General features: G+C 38.5%; 1 protein-coding gene across 10 annotated transcripts in view; it reads right to left on the bottom strand.

Annotated features, from left to right (window-relative positions):
• PDLIM5 (PDZ and LIM domain 5) overlaps positions 1-20,030 on the bottom strand; it is a 131,078-nt gene that overhangs the window by 56,318 nt on the left and 54,730 nt on the right. For all 10 annotated transcript variants that reach the window (XM_071555871.1, XM_071555870.1, XM_071555873.1 and 7 more), the window contains exon 4: positions 908-950. In XM_071555871.1, coding sequence (XP_071411972.1) covers positions 908-950 — 43 coding nt within the window. The remainder of the gene's footprint in view (positions 1-907; positions 951-20,030) is intronic.

Raw genomic sequence — 20,030 nt, 5'->3', positions numbered from 1 at the left:
GGGTAATTCATGTGGAAAAAACGAGTGTTTTTTGTAAAATCCACATTCCATCTCTCAAACCCAGTTTGAGAGACACGTTCCCCACACACAAATGTAATGTGCATGTGTACACACACACTATACATACTGATCTGTTGGTAAGATCCTTATGAGCAGAGCTAGAGGACATTGATATTCCCCAGAGTCTCCACATAACCCTTGTCAGATCAATACACTCAAAAAATGTGGGTGGGGTTTTTTGATTGTTTTTTTTTGTGCTGGGATTTACGTTTTAACATTGTGGTTCCCAAACTGTGGCCTTTCAAGGTCACATTCAGCAGAACAGTAATAAACTACACATTTATGTCCACTAGAGAGGATTTTCAAGTACAGGCAGTTTTATTTTCAAGTTTGCAGCCTTCTTAGCAAAAAGGGGGGTTTGAAACTGTTGCATAGAACAAAACATCAGAAAAACTGAAGAATAAATATTTCTCTGGGGTTTTAAGAAAAGTGAGAGGACGTGTTGTCTCAAACTGTAATATTTGGATAAGTTCCTTTCAAACACAAAGAAAGATCTTCATGTCCATTAAAAGAAACAAATCCCCAAAAGCAAAGAAAAAAATTACCACAAAAAAATCCTACCTACTTCTGTTTCTCTCTTAGGTACAGAGAGAAAACATGAGCAATATCATTCTAAAAAACCCCAGCATTCTGAGATCTGGAACAACATTCATTCATCCTTTGTTGTTTTTTTTTTTTGGAGCGGAAAAAAAAGTAATCCAAATGCTGCAATAGTCTTAATGTAACTTATGGAAAACAAGCATGTTATACTGAAAGGAAAGTTTGAATGACAGTGCTTATCAATAACAGGGTTGGACAGATGGATATTGCCACATGCTACATTTCTTGGTTGTGAGGATGAACATACCTTTGGTACATGAATAAGATCCGGTTTTTGCACAGAAGCCACTCTGGAAGAGGAAAAACAAACATAATTGTAAAAAACAAATTCTTTAACCATTTCCCTGTTCCGCCACAGCAGGTCCATCCACAGATATACAAAATATTTAAGTTTGTTTTCTCTAAAGGAAACAAAAAATATTTAAGTTAAACCTAGAACACTGTTGTTAATACAAGGCTAAACCAAACTGAATTAATTTGTCCAGATAAATGTTAGGAACTCTAGCATCTATCATCAGGTACTATTTGATTTAAAAACTCATAATTCAGTTAGGAAACTTCAACTCCAATTTTCTTGCTGTTTTCTATCCTTTCTCCAGGAACTACATCACATAACCCAAAAGCTCAGGTTAGATAAATTTCATTTAAAATAGCACATAACCTATATACAGACTTAAAACAGAAAGCTTCCTTTTAGAGCAACAACAATAACAATCCTTCTGAAGAGCTCAGCAAATTAAATAATACAGAAACTTTTTGCACAGTCTTTGCTTTTCAAAAGTAAGGTTAATGTCACTTGAACTCTAGAGCAGATAACAAAAAAACTTCTCCCAAACAATGGGCACATTGAAATTACTATGGGGTGGTAGGAAGGAAAGGAAGTATCACAATGGAAACTATTAAGCAGATAAAGAATTGATACATTTTATTATAGTTAAAGTGAAATGGCACCGTGTTACAGGTAAAAGGCATCTTACTTATTAGAGTTTTTTCAGATTTGTGTATACTTGTATGGAAAAATACACACACACACCTAAATTAAAGAAATAGATCAAAAAAGCAGAAAAATTGATACATTAATATTTTGCTTGCAAACATTGTTGCTGCTGATACACTTGAGTATTTTCATGCTGTAAAAAGTGTCTTCTTGACACATTTCAAAACATTTCTGGCCACATTTGGTAGCTGCTCAGAGAAGCAGTCACCCCTAACGATCCAAGAACTGGCAATCATACTCTGCCTGAAATCACACAAGTAACACAGCTTATGAACAAGGTTTTGAAAAACTGAAGATAGATTCTCATTTCCAAAAAATAATTTGCTAAGGAGGTAACAAGGTTCATTTATTTAGAGATCAGCTAATAGAGGCTACAATTTTAAAAACACTCCTGTTGTATAAACTATCTTTTCAATTTTTACCGGGAAAACATGCAGAATTGAATTTGGCACACTTGCTACTTTTAACACTCTTGTTTTCATTTTCCATTTTGTCCTCTTTCCCCTCCTTCCCTCACCCCCCTTCTTTTTACTATTTTGTTCACAATATTTATTGATTTCCTTAAAATCTTTTGGGCCTCAGTGCTCATCAAATTCCAGCAAGAGGAGTCCAGCTGGCAGGTTCAGTAGCTAACCTACGAAAAGGGAAATACATATAATCCAGGTGCTATGTCACCAGGAAAAAAACACATAACATGATAAGATCATCTTCTGCACTTAGCCTTCTCCACTTGTGCATTGCTGCTGACACACATTATGTCCACATCAACCGCAATTCTCATCAGGGAGAGGGTTTTGTCTGCTTTGGGGAATAGGTCCATTCTCCCCTCTCCCACAGCGTGGGCAGGGTATGAAAAGCCTGACCTCCGGCCCTCCACAGCACTGGGGTGCATCATTAATCACTCCTAATTGCAGAGTTGTCAATTTGCAGCAACAAAAGCAACAAGGAGAAAAAAATGCCAATACATATAGAAACTTTTCTTTCTTTTTTAAAACCAGAGTCAGAAGGAAATGTGCATCTCGCTCCATATCTTATGTATACTTTTTTTAAATAAAGTAACTTGAAATGTTTTACGCATTTATTAAGCTGATCCAACAGGAAGATGTAGGCAGACATTCATTATTCAAGTCAATTACTGTATTTCACGCCTGAGAAAAAAAATCTCTTTGCTAATGCTGGACCTTGAAGTTTCAGTCCCATAAAAGGAACATACTTAATGAGTTTTTTTGGTTTTATGAAATAATCAAATTCGCGTTTGCAATAGGTGAGATTGCACTGCATTCATCAATATAGCACTGAGTAGAAATTACTTCAAACCGCTATTACCAGATGACCTGAAGACATACTTTTCAAATTCATCTTCAACTATATCATACAAAGAAAGAAAAAGATAGGATGAAAAAACCCCCTTGGTAATCAAAATATTCACAATGTTCCTTTTAAACAGTGGAGTGAGACAACATAACATTATTTCCCCCACAAACATACTTGAAACAAGGACATAAATTAGTGTGCCCCAGACATACTTCAAGAAGTTTAACTTGGCCTTGTTGACTTCAGACCATAATTGGAGTAAAATCTGTGATTTATCCTGTATTGTAAAAAGAAAATGCTCACCCAGCAAACTGAGTCACTAAGATCGTAATGTGAAAAATGCAGGGTGGTTAGACAAGACAGTACAAAAGGAAATGCACACTTCAAGCTGAAAAGCAAAACACATCCAACACACTCATTTAAGAAAATTCCTCCTTCAGGGCTATTTCCTTTAAGGTTTTCATAGATACTACCAAACTGCATAGCCAAAAAAATAATTAAACTGTAGAATCTTTTACATTTTGTAGCTGCTAACACTTCATTTGCCACCTAGCAATTAAACACATTAGGATTTCATGCTGATTTGGTCCCACTGAATGTATGAATAACTGATGATAAAAGTTTTCAGAAGGGGATGACACACTTGCCCTCTTACTACTTACTAGAAAAAGCAGGATGGCTCGAAGGCATGATATTTTCTAAATTATTTAAAACTAGTAGTTCAGTGTATTAGTTTATGCAATACTTTCAGTAACATACAAACAAAGCAAAGACATAAAAGCTTGGTATAAAGACATATTAGAAACAACTCAGGCAAAAGACCTGGGCAAATGGTTACAGTATGCAACTTCATAAGAATTATTATAAACAACAAAACCAGAAGCAGCAACCTTCACCAACTGGCATACTGATATTCAAAATAAAAGTACACTGATTCTTTGCACAGACTTCTACATCAAAGTCATTTATTCTTTATGAGGAGGGGAATGAGGGGGAAGAGCTATATTTAGCCTATGTAAACAGCTCATTTCAACCAAACATGAACAAATTTGCTGTCTAAACATACCACAAGCTGTTCCGGTCCGATGAATACTTTCATGACATTTAATGCAATTCAAAACATTCCAACTTCCAGCACAGCCTTATTAGGAAAATGAATTAGTCTACTCTTCACTGTAAGCAATATGCCCAGCAACAACTATTCATTCTTTAAATTCTCTTATTATTCATTCACTTTCCAAGTATTTCTCCCACTTAAAGAATAAATAAATCAAAAAGGACACAACCAATTTGACAGAACCCTTCTGTAGTTACCAGTAGGTGGAAAGACATGTTACTAAAGCTACTGTTCTTCACGCTTCTGAAGAGTACAGTGTGATACACCATCTCCAAAGACTGATCATCAATGAATACTCTGCTGTCTCAATAATTAGCATTATGGAAGCAAGCACAAGGCAAAGCAGGAATTTTTTTATATAAATCTCAGCTGTCCTGTGTGTATAAGCACACAATAGAGGCCCAAACCCTCAGCCAAGAAATCACTAAATTTTCACTGAACCTAAAATTCAAAAGACATTTCAGAGTTGTCTCTCTTCTGAACTCCATGTAGTGCCCCATCATCTCCAGTCCTTCTGTTTCCTCATCAAGGGAGTACATTTATAACTCAAAAAGCAGATGCAAAACTCAATCTGAAATTCACAAGAAAGTAACTGTGCTTTGTGAACCTCTCCATAAACAAGGGGAACACACAATACTGGTATCAACATAGATACAGCGTTTGCAGTTTTCACCTCTCTTACCTGGAGGATTGCTCAAACTCTGGAGTGAGATACAAAAATAAGCTCCAACACCTTTATTGAATTATAGAATCATCTAGGTTGGAAAAGATCTTAAAGACTCAGACCAACCATAACCACAACACTACCAAGTCCACCACATTAAGTCAAATCTGGAAAATTTTCCACAAAACTGCTCTGAACTGAACTTTTCTGAGACAAGGATGGAAGAAATGTGGGATTCCCTTCCCATCCCACCCCTCCCATTTCAATACTAACTCCTTTTTCCTAGCTGATCAATCACCAGAATACGGGTTTTGGCAGCAGATACTAACACCCCTGAAAAGCCACTGGTCAGATCTCCCTTCCAAAAACTGGATCTTTTAGTGGCTTTGCCATTTTAATCTGCAATTCTGTTGGTTAGCTTCATTTTCTTTCTAGAGAGCAGTCAGTTGACAGGGTAGAAGGCTAAATAAATGTGCTTTTCATAAATTAGTCAACTCATGTAATAATGATGACAAACAGAAAACATTTAACATCTATAACAAGCCATGACTTTCACTAGAGGTTATCTGAGTAAAAACAAATGTAGACATAACTTAAAGCACAGATAAAAAAAGAACAATTCAAATATATTTATTTTTTTCTTTAAACACAAGCTCCTTCTCTATCACAGTCATAATTAATTTCTTACCAACCTCACTCTGACTTGCAACAATAGAAAAGCAAGAACATTGTTAAGCTTGTTTCTTGTTGCAACTTAGCCACCATGAGAAATGGTTTCCTTACACATGCACTGATATCGCCTACAACTGCATTTCCCACACATACACTGCCCTGGGCAACACCAGCCGCCAAATCAGCACTTCAGCAATCTTGCCAGGACAAGCATCTGTGGCCCTGAGATTGCAAACCTGTCCACATCCCAACATGTGGAAAAGCGGAGGTAGCAAAATTATCATTAAGTATGAATGAAAACTGGATTATGTTGCAGTAATTGCAAAAACCAGAAAGGACTTTTTTTTTCTTTCACCTAAAGAAACACAGCAATGTTTTCAAATATCTGCCCTAGTCATCTTGCTTGCCAACATCCCAGGAGATGGCTGTCAACATTTTATTTCATCAGTCATTCCATTTTTCTAGTTTATTATTTTAGTTTACATCTAGTTGAACATGCCATATTATGTCCAATAATGTTAACTACAATCAAACAACATAAACATCATTGCTGACTGCCTGCCTATGGGGGGCAAATGGCAATTTCAAACCAGTAATACAGAAGAGAAAAGATGGGATGCAAAATGCTGCTTCAGATACCACACATGTTCAGGAGTACTGGTTCTAACATCTTCTTCTGCCAACTAATTCTTACATTAAAAATTCATTCTTTCTCCTTTTATCCTACAAAACAGTCTGTAAACTCATGATAACTCAAATGCTCATGATTATTCAATACAGGCATATCAAATAGGGTCACATCAGGCTGGCAAACCTGGATACTGGACTTGAATGTATACTAAGTAAGTCTGTTGATGACACTAAACTGGGAGGAGCTGTTGACTCCCTCAAAGGCAGATAGGTGCTGCAGAGGGAACTAAACAAATTAGAGGGCTGGGCAATCACCAATGTAGGAAGTTTAACAAAGACAAGTGCCAATTCTGCATCCAGATTGGGCAATCCCAGATTTTTGTACAGACTGGGGAATGAGATGCTGGAAAGCAGTCCCGTGGAAAGGGACCTTGGAGTCCTGGTGGATGGCAAGTTGAATATGAGTCAGCAGTGCCCTGGCAGCCAGGAGGGCCAACCATGTCCTGGGGAGCATCAAGGAAAGCATCACCAGCTGGTCCAGGGCGGAGATTGTCCCACTCTGCTCTGCACTGGGGCAGCCTCACCCTGAACATTGTGTGCAGTTTTGGGCACTGAAGTATGGGAAGGATATTAAGCTCTTAGAGAGCGTCCAAAGGAGGGCAATAAAAATGGAGAAGGACCTTGAGGGGAAGCCGTAAGAGGAGAGGCTGAGGACACTTGGTCTGTTCAGCCTGGAGAAGAGGAGACTGAGGGGACTTCATGCAGTCTACAATTTTCTCACAAGAGGAAGAGGAGGGAGAGGCACTGATCTGCTTTCTGTGGTGACAGATCCCAAGAGAATGGCCTGAAGTTGTGTCAGGGGAAGTTTAGGTTAGATATCAAAAAAAAAACTTCTTCTCCCAGAGGGTGGTTGGGCACTGGAACAGGCTCCCCAAGGAAGTGGTCACAGTACCAAGCCTGACAGACTTCAAGGTGTCTTTAAACCCAGGATATTCTACGATTCTATGATTAAAACACAAACAATGTGAGACACAGTAGTGTCATCACTAGCAAAATATTGAAGAGTTTCTATGGATGTTCTGTTTGTATGTCCAATCTCAGAAAAGGATCTCTTCAGCCCAGTGAACCATTTTAAATACCTTATAACTTTTTGATTTGATGTACTTTGAGGAGGTATATTTAACGGAGTATGCTGAGACTATCAGTATTTATGTCTTGACATAATAGTACCTTGAGATAATATTTTCACACCTTATTTCATTAAATTCAGCCTAGGAATATTAGTTCATTAATCTCAACAAGCTTCTACACTTTCAATAAGTCTAAAGGGGGAGAATTAATAGAATGTGCATGTCAGCATTTTACGTTTGGTATACACTATATAATACCTTCACATCCTCACACTGTGCACTCCCCCAGCACACCAGATCACAAAGAAGCACTAGGTCAGGTAAAATAAAGAAAAAATATGTTCTTGCTTTACTTTTTGATAGCTGGCCAAATCAAATTTAGGTGCCTCCTCTTAAATTTAAATAAGGTTTTTGTTTTCATAATTATGTGTTAAAATAAACAGTGCTGCTATTTTAGGAAAGAAAAAAGTTACCCTCTGCTTTGGTATTCCTACCCACAAAGGATTAGTTGTTTTTAAGACCTCCCAAAGACAACCACTGCTCATAGTCTCATTCCTGTGGTCTGTGGCAACCCTACTGAACGCATTTGTAAAGAGAATTTAAGTGCAGGCAGATAATATTTTATTCTATTACAGCAAAACCAAAAACCAAACAAAAAGCTAAGGAAAAATACCACGGAATTTATCTCACCTTCTGGCTGTCAGGGGCTTTTAAAAACGTGTTTCTTCTCCGTGAAGGCAGAAGGTTGGAGATAGAGATCCCATGCATATGGTTAGCACTGGACTGGAAAGGCACATCTGAACATACTGCTCATGACTCCTCTGTTAAGAGCCCAAACAGGTAAAGCATTCCCAGAACCAAGTATGGCTGATGCCTTACAATCCTGTAAGGCAGATTGGTGCCAGGTGTTATAGAACAGTTATAAACAGCCTATATACAAGTGGTAGCCCAGTGTGTCTAAATAATTGAGTTTGGTAAGCAGGAATGCCATCTTCTCACTGCTAATAGGAAAACTACTGACTTTTATACAAGACCTCTTATATTCATTGACAGAGATAATTTCTATCAGTTAAGCCTTGCTAATTTTTTTCTTTTCTTTAGGTTTTACTAAAGTTGTTGTGCTAAGTAAGAGTATCCACATAACAGCTAAGTGCAAATAAGATGAAATAACTATATCTGTGCTTTTAATGAGGTATAATTTACACATTTTATTTTCTTTATGAGTGCTTATTAGATAGTCATTCTATCAGAGCAAGCTACTTTTAAAAATAGCCATCTTAGAAAAGCATAGGTCTAAATGACTTGCAGACCTAGTCCCTCCTTCAAAACTCTTACAAAAAAAAAAAGGAAAAAGGCCAGTTTCATGTTGACTTCAGTCTGTCATCAAATCTAGGTTATAATTTAAAAGATTCAAAACTAAGCACTGAATTATGTTTTCCAGTGCTTTCCACAATATGGTGACTGATGTTTAAATTACCTCCTTTGTTTAAAACATAACCCAAATAAATTCAAAACTGCAGTCATATCTATTTTAACTGGAAATTCATCACAACCAGCTTCCCAATCCCCAACATGTCCTTATTTGGTATTTTTCATTTTTTCCCTTAAGTGTCTGCATGGGAATGAGCTTTTTTTTTTCAGATGGAGAATCTGGAATTTCAAGAGTCATTATTGTATTTTATTTCTTATGGGAGCTAAGCACATCTCTTCCCTGTGAAGCAGCTCACCCATTCATTGCCTCCAGAAATTCCGAGAAGTTTAGTGGAAGTGCAGTTGACCAAACAAAATGAAAACTTCTTCTGAGATATCAGGAAATAACAGCAGAGAAGAGCCCCATCCTTCACTAGATCACCAGCACAAAAAGTGGTGTCACCCACTCAAATTCCAGAATCACCATTCAGGTGTCTTTGGCCAAATCCCAGCTCCTCCTGACAGCTGCTTCTTACTGACTTACCATGATAGGGGAACAATATGAGCAATCTAATACTACAACTTCTGAACTTCCATCTGCTGTACATCATCCCAACCATATTATGTGGACACATGGAGAGCCTACCACAACCGCATGGCTGTCAGGAAAATCGCTGAGCCTGAGGCTGGGGCAGAAAAGCCAGGGACACCAATAAAGAAATATGATGCTACATCTATTTAAAAGGATGATGGTTTTAATAGGATATACTGTGGGTTTAGTTAGTTCCAATTAAGGTCAGGAACATCATTAAGAATTTGTCTGACTTCTCAGTGGGATCCACCACTAAACCAACCAATTTTCAGCCTCTCAGTCACCTCTTTCCTCCCTGCCATGTCACCCTAGCAGCAAGGGCTGAATATCCATCCTCGAGGTGCATGAGCACAGGACTGGCAAACTGCCACAAAGACTACCATGGGCTTTTTCACTGCCAGGACACTGCAGCCAGCATACACCTGAACAAGTCTTCACTGCAGTGTGTTTGGAGGGGCTCCCACAGGCAGGTGGTAGTGGCTGTGGATAGCAGAGCTGAAGCACCATAAACCCCATGACAGAATTATTATAGAAACAATTTAATGACCATGCACTTGCCAGAAGCTGTTAACTTTACCACTACAGATTCTTTTGTGGCACTTTATCATTTCCGTGTATTGTTTATATGGCTATATATTTAAGGTCACTGGCTTAGCAGGATGTACTGCAGGTCTAAAATACTGAGAAATGCTATTTATGCCTCAACATGGCTGTGTACTATGGCTTTATATATCTAACAACTTCTGTTTGGAGGTTTCCTTACATGACTTCTTTCAACTTGCATCAAGACCTCAAGTTAGCCTGGCCAACAAGTCTCAGCAAACCTTTAAGGGAAAGGGAAGGCAAAGACGAACTGCCAGAATATGAGCTGCAGGTGGCAATTATTTTGTTTACTGAAAAAGCTGAGCAAGAAAGATTGAAAAGCAATAATGATCTCACATAGTTAATTTCTGTAGTCAATAAACGGGCCAAGGAAACTAACATTGATTAAGTAAATAAATAAAGCAGAGTTCTGTTGTTTGAAACAACTGTGAGGGAAGAGAAAAACTAATAATCCCATCTTACTCCAACTGATCCAGAAAACTAAGGAGTTTTTCCTTCCTGTAGTTTAATTTTTGAAAAAAAACCCTTTCATCCTCTTCAGCTCAAAATATATAGGGGATAAAATTCATAGCACACTTACAGCATACAAAGCAATTAACTGCTTTTGTGGGCAACTAATCACAGATGCAAAACAGATGCAAAACATCTCATGGCCACAAAATCTGTTGGAATTTGTCACAATGCTGCAAACATTACTTTCATCTTGCCTCACAGCCACAGCAAGGGAACAATGTTTGACAGGCACAATATGTATTTTTATTACCTCATGGGATTTTGTGGGTTTATGCCACAGACATGACTTTCTACTGACAGTACACTGGAATTTTTCAAAGGCAGTAATTTTTTAAAAACTGGATCAAAACAAACCCTCAAAATGAGCTGAAATTCAGCTATTAATTATGCTCTCAACTCTGCAGATACCGTTAATATAAGATGGTGTAACAGATACATACGTAGTTAAACTTGTAGTGGTGGCTCTCAATTTGTATTTAGCATTTTTTCAGACCTCTAGAAAATCCTGTATAACTGAAAACCTGCCTGCTTTTCCTAGCATTACCAAACATCCCATCTTTCTTATGCTGTTACACTTTCAGGACGCCACCACCATCCTTCAGGAAGACACATTTTCCAAGCAGCCAATCATTAATTTATTCTCATTTCACCTTTACTAAGGAAGGGAGTAAGACTTGATGAGTCAGGACACTACGATTTTGATTCTCAACAGCTGAGAACTTGCATGGCATAGGACAGGTTTTATTTAACCAGTGTCTCATTTTTTCCTGTGGACTGATGCTTAGGAACAGTTTACCTAACACCACTTGTCAGTTCATGTATTTGCCTTAAGTTTTTTTCTATTCTTTACATCCCACATGCACAGAGATGCAAAATTAACTATCTGAAATCAAGAAACTAACCAGTTACCTGCATAAGTACCAAATATTCACACTATTTAGCCAGGTCATGCTAACTTGAACTATTTTCCACATACGAAGGGCATAGCCCATATTTAAACCATGTAAGCTTCTTTTAATCCATTTAGAGACAACTGTCCCTTGACAGATCACCACATATCCTTTTATAATTAAAGAATGCCTGCAAGTTAGCATCATAAACCATGCATGTTGGAGAGATGTGTTTTTCAAAGGAAAGCAACAGGTGTGGGGCATAGTCTGCATTTGAAAAACAGAGTGTAAATAGAGACAAGCAACATCATTTCTGGCACCTAATAACGAGGTGAGCATTTACAAAGGAAAAAATGACAGATTACACAGTGGACTGAGATAAAATGGACTGAGGCATCTCTAGGTCAGATAAGCTACCTGTACTTTATCAGATTTTAAGCTATAGAGAACCCATACTAGAGAAAATGGTGAAAATTATTTTTTCCTCATTCTTAATCTTGCTTCTGTTATCCCAATGCTATCAATTTTCCATATAAAATTTGAAATAAGTGCCATTAACCATGTCCCACAATCCAGATAATACCAAACACAACCCCCTGTGTTATTTGAAAAGGAGGAGAAAGGTTTCGCTCTCAAATATATTCACATACTATTCAAATTCACAGGCAAAGAGAATAATATTTCAAGAAATGTTTAAACTTTCCAAAATGCAAGCTTTTCCATTTATCTAGATTTGGCCAGGAGCGCAGGAAGCACTGCTGCTGACGCATGACGGCCAAGCGACTGCCAAATCCCAAGGCTACTTCAGGTTCTGGCAAGTAAATCAACAGGGCTTTAAAATCTTTTTGATCAGAAAAAATTTGGACCTGGGTCAAATGGCTATTCTTCAAGCTCAGTCTTTTTGGCAGTCTCACAGAACTATTGAATTCAATGGACATTTGACTTAACACTAGCATTGGACACTCAAAAACAGCAAAGTTTTGCCTAACATTTGCAGAGAGTCATTGTTTTCTTGACTTTCAGGTATCTTTCTAGAAACATCTGTCTCTATCTATAAGTAACTAGCATACCAAGAAAAGAAAAGAAGAAAAAATCAGCATCCCAAAACACTACAAATAGTATGATTACGCCAATCTCAGGAAGTCTTTAATCAGAGTCTCTGTAAATTAGTAGCACAGTCATAATAAGATCTGTGTTGCTGCATTCCTTAGGAAATTACAGTGCACACAGAGCACACCAGAGTTTCAAAGCAAAGCTCCTCACGCCAAGCACAAGCTTCCCCTGTCTTTCCTAGTTTGAGACCCTGACAGCTTTGCTCTTGGTCTCCTTTTTATGATGTAACTTACTTCAGCTGAACCAGAGGCTGCTGAAAACTTCTCCTAATAAAAACCCCAAGGGAAAAACAAGACACAGGCAGCATGATGACAACGATGATGACAAGACTGGTTTCCATCACAATGAAAGAATTTCCTCAACTTTATGTTCCAGTTCTCAAACACTAACTGGTGCAAAACATGCCTCAGCAACAGGCACAGCATAACATTAGCTCTTACTACTAATTATTTTTATAGCTATGCATTGGCATGCTAGCAGAGGCTAGAACACCACCAGGATTCTTGTTTTCATTTTTTAACTGGTTTGTTACCATGTTAGGCTGGACATGAGCCAGCAGTGTGCACCTGCAGCCCAGAAAGACAATCATGTCCTGGGCTGCATCAAAAGCAGCATGGCCAGCAGGTCAAGGGAGGCAATTGTGCCCCTCTTGTCTCCTCTGGTGAGACCCACCTGGAGGTTCTTAGCACACGAGGACACAGACCTGTTGGAGCAAGTCTGAAGGAGAGCCATTAAGATGATTAGAGGGCTGGGACACCTCTCTTCTATGCAGAAAGGCTGAGAGTTGGGTTGTTCAGTGTGGAGAAGAGAAGGCTCTTGAGTGACATGATTGTGGTCATTCAGTATTTGAATGGAGACTACAAAAAAGATGGAGAGGAACTGTTTACAAGGGTGTGTTCTGATACAAGGGATAACGGATTTAAATCAAGAGTACTTTTAGACTGGATCTGAGGAAAAATTCTTTACTGTGAGGGTGGTGAGGCACTGGAACAGGTTGCCCAGAGAAGCTGTGGATGCCCCATCCCTGGAAGTCTTCAACACCAGGTTGGATGGGGCTCCACATAACCTAGTCTAAGTGGTTCCTGTCCAGGGAAATGGGGTGGTTGGAACCAGATCTTTCAGATGCCTTCCAAGCCAAGACATTCTATGACCCATGACACTATAAGGTATTTCTGGAGCAGCACTGTGTAATATGTAGATAGAGCTAAAGCCTGTGGGGAGGCAGCACTGCAACATATTAGACACTGTACACACAAACACTATACAACTTTGTTACAGTGATCTTTGCTTGCTGTGTGAGAATGGTGTTAGATTACTTTTGTAAATATCTATGAGCCTCCTCATACCACCCACTCCCTTGATAAAATATAATCAAGGACTAATTTTCTTGAATGAATGCAACCCAAACTTTGTATCCCCTAAAAAGCATACAGATATACCCAGGAGTAATTTGGACCAAATACATGTATTCTGGGCCCTGAAGGAATTTCAACAGCTGCATTGTTCTGATCCAGCTGTTCACGATTACAGACATGTGTTGTGAGGCACTTTTGATTACTGTGTGTTTAATCTATATATAAATACAATATTTTCCTACTCAAAAGCTTGGCATTTAGATGGTATCTGCAATGCTTCAAAACTGATGTCTGTCTGTGATGCCCCAGCTGGCTCTTTCAGTGTGCCAACAGAATTAAAATATCACCCAAGACCATGCCACTCTGAGGTATCTATGTTATTTTAAGAAGTGAAGATAAGCTGTGGCCAACTTCACATTGTTTCTTTACATCTTTCACTCAATAAGTACAGACACAACTTAAAATAAATATGCAAGGTCAATGGCATAACAACTTTTACATGCTAGCTAATGAGCCCCTGAAGTTTCAAAAAGGTATTGTATGGGTTGCACAGCCTAAAGCAGAAATGGCTAGCAAGTTTTCACTTGAGATTGTGAATGGCAAATTGCCACCAGTCATACAGTAGAACCTGCACACTCTTTCCAAGCTGTTAATAAAAAAACCCTGCTATTAAAGAACAAATTTGGGCCGAACATTTCAATTATTTACCTGAAATACAAGAACTTTGAAAGCATTGGATCACTGACTGAAGAAAATACTAGCTGCAAACAGTGGGAAGCTAATTTGATCATGGAAATTATTGTTATATAGATGCTGTTTTAGTAAAAGATACTGTCTTAGTAAGCCATGGGGAGGAATGCAACTCCAAAATCTACTACTTAAAGGCATTTTTTCATGGAAAAAAGCCACAGATCTCAGCTGCTTTCTACAACAGTTTTTAGGCATGGAAATTGCACTTCTTGAGTGATTTGAACAAGATGAAAAGTTCAACGGTCCAGACATCTTTTCTTAATAACACGCTTATGTTAAGCAAACCAGGGACCAATATAATTTTTCTTGGCCCAACTGCTATCTCCAAGAGGAAACACCCATGAACAAGGAGAAAAATACATCACTGACTTGTGAAAGACTTAAGATTTCTGTAGTCTTTTGAGAAAACGAGAAAGCATGTCTTCACAATCCTGAAAAACATTGTGTAGTTACACAAGGCTTGGTTTGGGTACCATGGTTTGGACACCAACAAAGTAGTGCTGGCTACCCTCTACTCTCCATATGTGATATCCCACAGTTGTCTTCACTCCAGCAGTTACATGCACAAAGCCTGATTTTTGGAGAGCTCTCACCAGGGTTGGTCCTTGCCTACCTAAGCCTTTTGTACAGGCTTGACCACTCCCAGAAACAGAGAGAGCTTGAAATAATTCTGACTGCAAGAGCACCCTAATCCCACACTGAAAGAATTCCATACCTACCATCACAGAAACCTGATAAACTTCTGGGCCCTGACAATTTTTCCAGTTTCTGTCCATTTCCATCAGTCTTCCCTTTTACCTCCTTGCCTGGCCACTAGCAACCTACAGTGACCTAAAGCACGGAATAGTATTAGACCATTAATGACCTGAACTATATCTCTATTTCCTTTTTTTTTTTTTACCTACATGTGTAGCAGCTATGTCTGACATTTCCTCTTTAGGAAGAGTAACTTAAAGCAAACAGACAAAGAAATTCCCCCATCCTCCCCCTGCCCCCCACCCCCACCCCACCCCCACCCCCCGCAAAAAAAAGCCCAGAAAAAACATTCAGACTGATAAAACGGGGTGGGGGGGGGGGGGGGCGGAATTCTGAAAATGTCAAGAGGGAAACAATTTGGTGACTTCTCATGAGAAGAGTTTTCCATGGAGTTTTAAAAAAATACAAAACCAAACAGCAGGAAGATGGTGCATCATGAGAAGCATCAGACAAATTCTTCACATTTTTTAAGAATAAAATCATTTTGGTGAATTATACAACAGGGTAGTCAAGAGTAAATATCTAATGTTTGTAGTAACTCCAGCTCACCCTCGTACTTCCTTTTTGCCTCACCCACAGCATGTAGCTAGTCATAATAGCTCATCTTAACAAAGAGTCATTCTTTAGTGCTAATGTATTGAAGGGAAAAAAGCCCCCACCTCGTCCAAGAAAAGTATAATGATCAAAATAATGACCAAAATGAAAGCTGTAGCTTTAAAATAAAAATTTGACATAAAATTACATCCACAGACATAGCCACATAACAAGTTACAACCTTCTTCATCTCTCTTTGGCAAAGAAAGGAAAGGAAAACAAAAGGAATAATATCACGGTGTCCTTTTTGCACATCTTGATGAAGATGTGCTCTATCCGCTAATTACTGGTTTATGGCAGAAGAGGTTCAGGTCCAGCCCTGCAAGGTATTACATTTCTCCAGGAAGGCTGCTAAATGCCTCAGGCTCCACTGTCTTTTATAGTAGATGAAGTACTTCTCACTAAACAAAGAACCTCTTTTTTCCCTCCATATTAGAGAAATGCAAACCTTTATAACCACATTTTATTCCAAAATACATTTGTTATTTCTAGTATAAAAATAAACACATAAGTTAGGAATCCATCCTCCCTACCAAGATAAGTCTACCAGATTAAACCGTTAAAAATTACTTCATGATTTCTCCAACCTTCCCCTGATGTCCCTCACTGGCTTTAAAATTGTCAACAGTAACAATATTATTGTAAAGTCGATATATTATTGATTTCAGCACTGGCATCCTACCTCCACTCACCTCTATGTATTCTGCACAACAGAATTTCTAAGCAGAATTTGTTCTTCACTGCTTGCAACACCTACATAATGTGTCACAAAAATACTTCAATAGCTAACGTAAGTAAGGATCATTTCTCTTTTAATAAAACTAAAAAATAAAGTGACCTATAAATTTTACTCATTGATTTCAGATATTTGGATCCTAAAAAAAACCAACCTAACAGCTTTTCACAAAAGTGGCTAAGAACTGCAGGAAGTAGTTTTCACTTAAATGAGACATCTAATTCTCTTCTCCCCAGTTCCATTTCCTGCAAAAAAAAAACCCTCTATATTTTTTTCTGATTTTATTTTTTAATAACAGTGGTTTTTTTCCCAAGTTATGCTGAAAATTGATTTTGTCTCAGCTTTCACGTAAACCCAAGATACTTGTGCAGAGCACTGTGTGTGCCACCTTAGTCTAGCAGCCCTGCCACAAGGAAAACTTCAGTCTGCCCTTGCTCCAACTCGCTCAAATTGCACTAGGAGCTTTCTTCTCAAGGAGAACTCCCTTCAGCAAAGTGTAAGATACAAAAATCCTACAACCATACTCTCTTTGTAATGAACTTATTCAACATTGCTCCTTTGTAGGCAGCTCCAAGAGATGAAAAACAGAAATATTAGTCCCAGTATTCACTTAATTATCACGTTAATGAAGCAGTCTCTTATGGGTTAACAACATTTTGTAGAAAGTGACTGACTTGTCAAGTTATCACCTTCCTTCCAAGACTTGGGAAGGAAATAACTGGCCACTCTGTTGGTCAAGGGTCTCCAAGATCAGTATTAACAGCAGACACACTTACAAATTTTGGTACTTGAGAGGCCTCAAATGGAAAATATTACACATTTTTGTACTTGCAAAAACTGTTACACATTATACTTAGCCCAGGCATGTGTATCTTAGTGACTCCATGTGCCACTGAAACATATAGTCTGCTCATGTGGAGTCACTTTGTACCTAAAGGAAAAATAATCTGCTAACAATTGAGAGGCATTAGTTACCTCTGAAGTCACTGTGCTTTGGCTTCCTAAACTCTAATACATTTTAAATATGTATGCTACATTCCATTACTTGCATAGAAGCTTAGGAGCTAGAAAGGTCAATAGACTTGACTACCCTTGGTTTGGTCATTTTCCCTCCAAAAAAACAATGAGTGCTAAGAGTCCCCCCTTCCCCCAGCAAAGCTCATATTATTTCTGTAATTCATTCCCTTCAGCCAAGATGTTCTCTCTTACAGAGCAGCAATCAGTCCCAGGTCAAAGCAAGCCCTCCAGAATAATTGCCACTCAGACAACTCATTTAATTGTTTGGTGAAGACTTTATTCCAAGCAGAAAGCAACATGAAACACCAGCTTCAAAACAGTCTTACCTGCTGGCATAAATTCTCTATAAAGTTTTGTTTTCAGACAATGGCTTATAGCCTCTCATATTGGACTTTTTTTTATTTTGGAAGATTTTGCCCTCAGCCACACCCACATAAAAATGACTTATCAAATCTTCATAGGTTTTTTTGTTTTGTTAGGGTTTTCCAAGTTGTATTCAAATTGTACCTTGGCAAGAATTAGAAATGTTAGGAAATTAAAGCTTGCCGAAACTGTGGGAGAAAATACTCAGCAGACATCATAAAATGAGAAGTTTTAGGCATTAACAGGAATATTGAATAATCCAAAATATGAAAGCACATAAATCTGCTGTAAATTTGAAAGTAAGGGGGGATAGAAATAATTTGCCCATTTGAAGTTAACAGACAGACTCTGCTCAGCTTAAACAGCCACAGGATGGCAGGAAAAAAGCTAAAGCCTAAACCTGCACCAATGTTTTACAAAGTATGCACCCAACGCTTTGTTAGCATCAAGTGTAATTAATCCTAAACTGAGAAAATATGCAAGAATGAGAATCTTACTCTATTTACAAGAGAAGCAGATGTCATTAAGTAAAAACAAAGAAATTCAGGTTCAGTTGTGGTTCAAGTGGTCATAAGTCCCTCACTGGAGCTACGAGTTCTGTTTTGAGCACCAAAGCGAGTAAGGAAACCTGCCCAGATTTTTAAGTGTGCAAATTACTACCCAAAGTTGTCCTGAGATATTTCAGTAATTTTTTTTAATTTAATTCCTATATATCTATAGCTATTTGTTTTGTTTTTAATTCCCATGGACCAGAAGCAAAGACAAGTCTTCGACATCTCTTATCTTTGCGCTCAATCAGTGACATGAGCCAACACTAAACATCTCTGCTGTGGATGTGCCACTCCTGCTAAAAGGTACACTGGCCTTACTTTAAAGATTCCTCATTCTTTGAAACATAGTATTCTTACTGACAATTGCTTCCCTGTTGCTCTGCCCCATCTGATCTCATCTTTATATCCAGGTTCCCACTTCTCAGAGCTCCCTGAAATTGGCAGGATCAAATACTTCCTTTGCATTGATTAGTTGCTTCAGGGGTGGAGAGAGCAACGACCTGACATCCCCAGCAACAGCGACTGGTGTCAGGTCACGTGCAACACAGAAGAGAATTATGGAGCAAGCACCAAACAAACACAGCAGGTTAAAAGGGCAGTTCAAAACCTTTATAAAACCTCCTTACTCATCACAGGAATGAAGGGAAATTTTTCTTTCTGAGTAGAGGCTCAAACACAGAAGGACTCTACCAGAAGCACCATGAGGTCAGGAGAAAAGTGTGTCCTCTGTGCCTCTGCCCCAGCTGGGAGCCAAAGTCCTTTCAAGACCAGGAATTGCTGCATGCCCATGAATGAAAGAATGTGCACATGAGCAACTGAAAAGACAATGTGCCTTCTTTTTTTCTGATGGGAATAAGGATTCAGCTGTGACTAAATTGAAGTGTCAGATGAATCCTCAAGACTTCCTGTCTGAAGTCTCAAACCACAAAGTTGACAAAGGCTCAGATCTGGTGCAAACCATGCCAAAGCAGAAAGGGTGCACAGAAATTAGAGAAGAAAACTGTCTTCCTTTTTTCCTGTGGATTGAGTGGGGATACACTATGCACCAAAGCCAGAGAAAAGTGCAATTGGAAAAAAAAATCCCCAATCAGTGTGAAAAAATACTTCCCATCTAGACACAGCACAAACACCTTGATGTTGTCAGACTGTCTGGGATGAGAGTCATGTTGACAGATACATGAAACAATGCCTATAAGACCCCACTTTAATTATTAGTTACAAATGTTTATGATAATCAAACCCACATCTCTTGTGTAAGCACCCACGTTCTCACCACACAGGGGTTACAAGGCATGGCTTCTCATTCCCCTCCTCTTCTGCTGAATCATCAGATGCCAGCCACAACCGGTCTGGATACTAGACTAACAGGTTCATTGATCCAATACACTCCTCTAAGACAAAGCCATCCTTACAGTTCTTCAATTCTCTTATTTCTCAGGCTTAGTGTTCAGACCAAAACTCATCCACTGAAACACATCCTATTCAGTGTCAGGCCAAAATACGTCCCATTGGAAAATGCCAAGCAGTGGTGGGGATTTTTAAGAAATCAAGTATTACACACCTCTTTGTTATTCAATCACCAGGCAAAGCTGAATTTTACTTC

The sequence above is a fragment of the Pithys albifrons genome, chromosome 5, assembly GCF_047495875.1.
Source record: "Pithys albifrons albifrons isolate INPA30051 chromosome 5, PitAlb_v1, whole genome shotgun sequence".
Classification (NCBI taxonomy): domain Eukaryota; kingdom Metazoa; phylum Chordata; class Aves; order Passeriformes; family Thamnophilidae; genus Pithys; species Pithys albifrons.
Note: the sequence above shows the minus strand (reverse complement) of the source record. Positions and strands in the feature narration are given on the sequence as shown.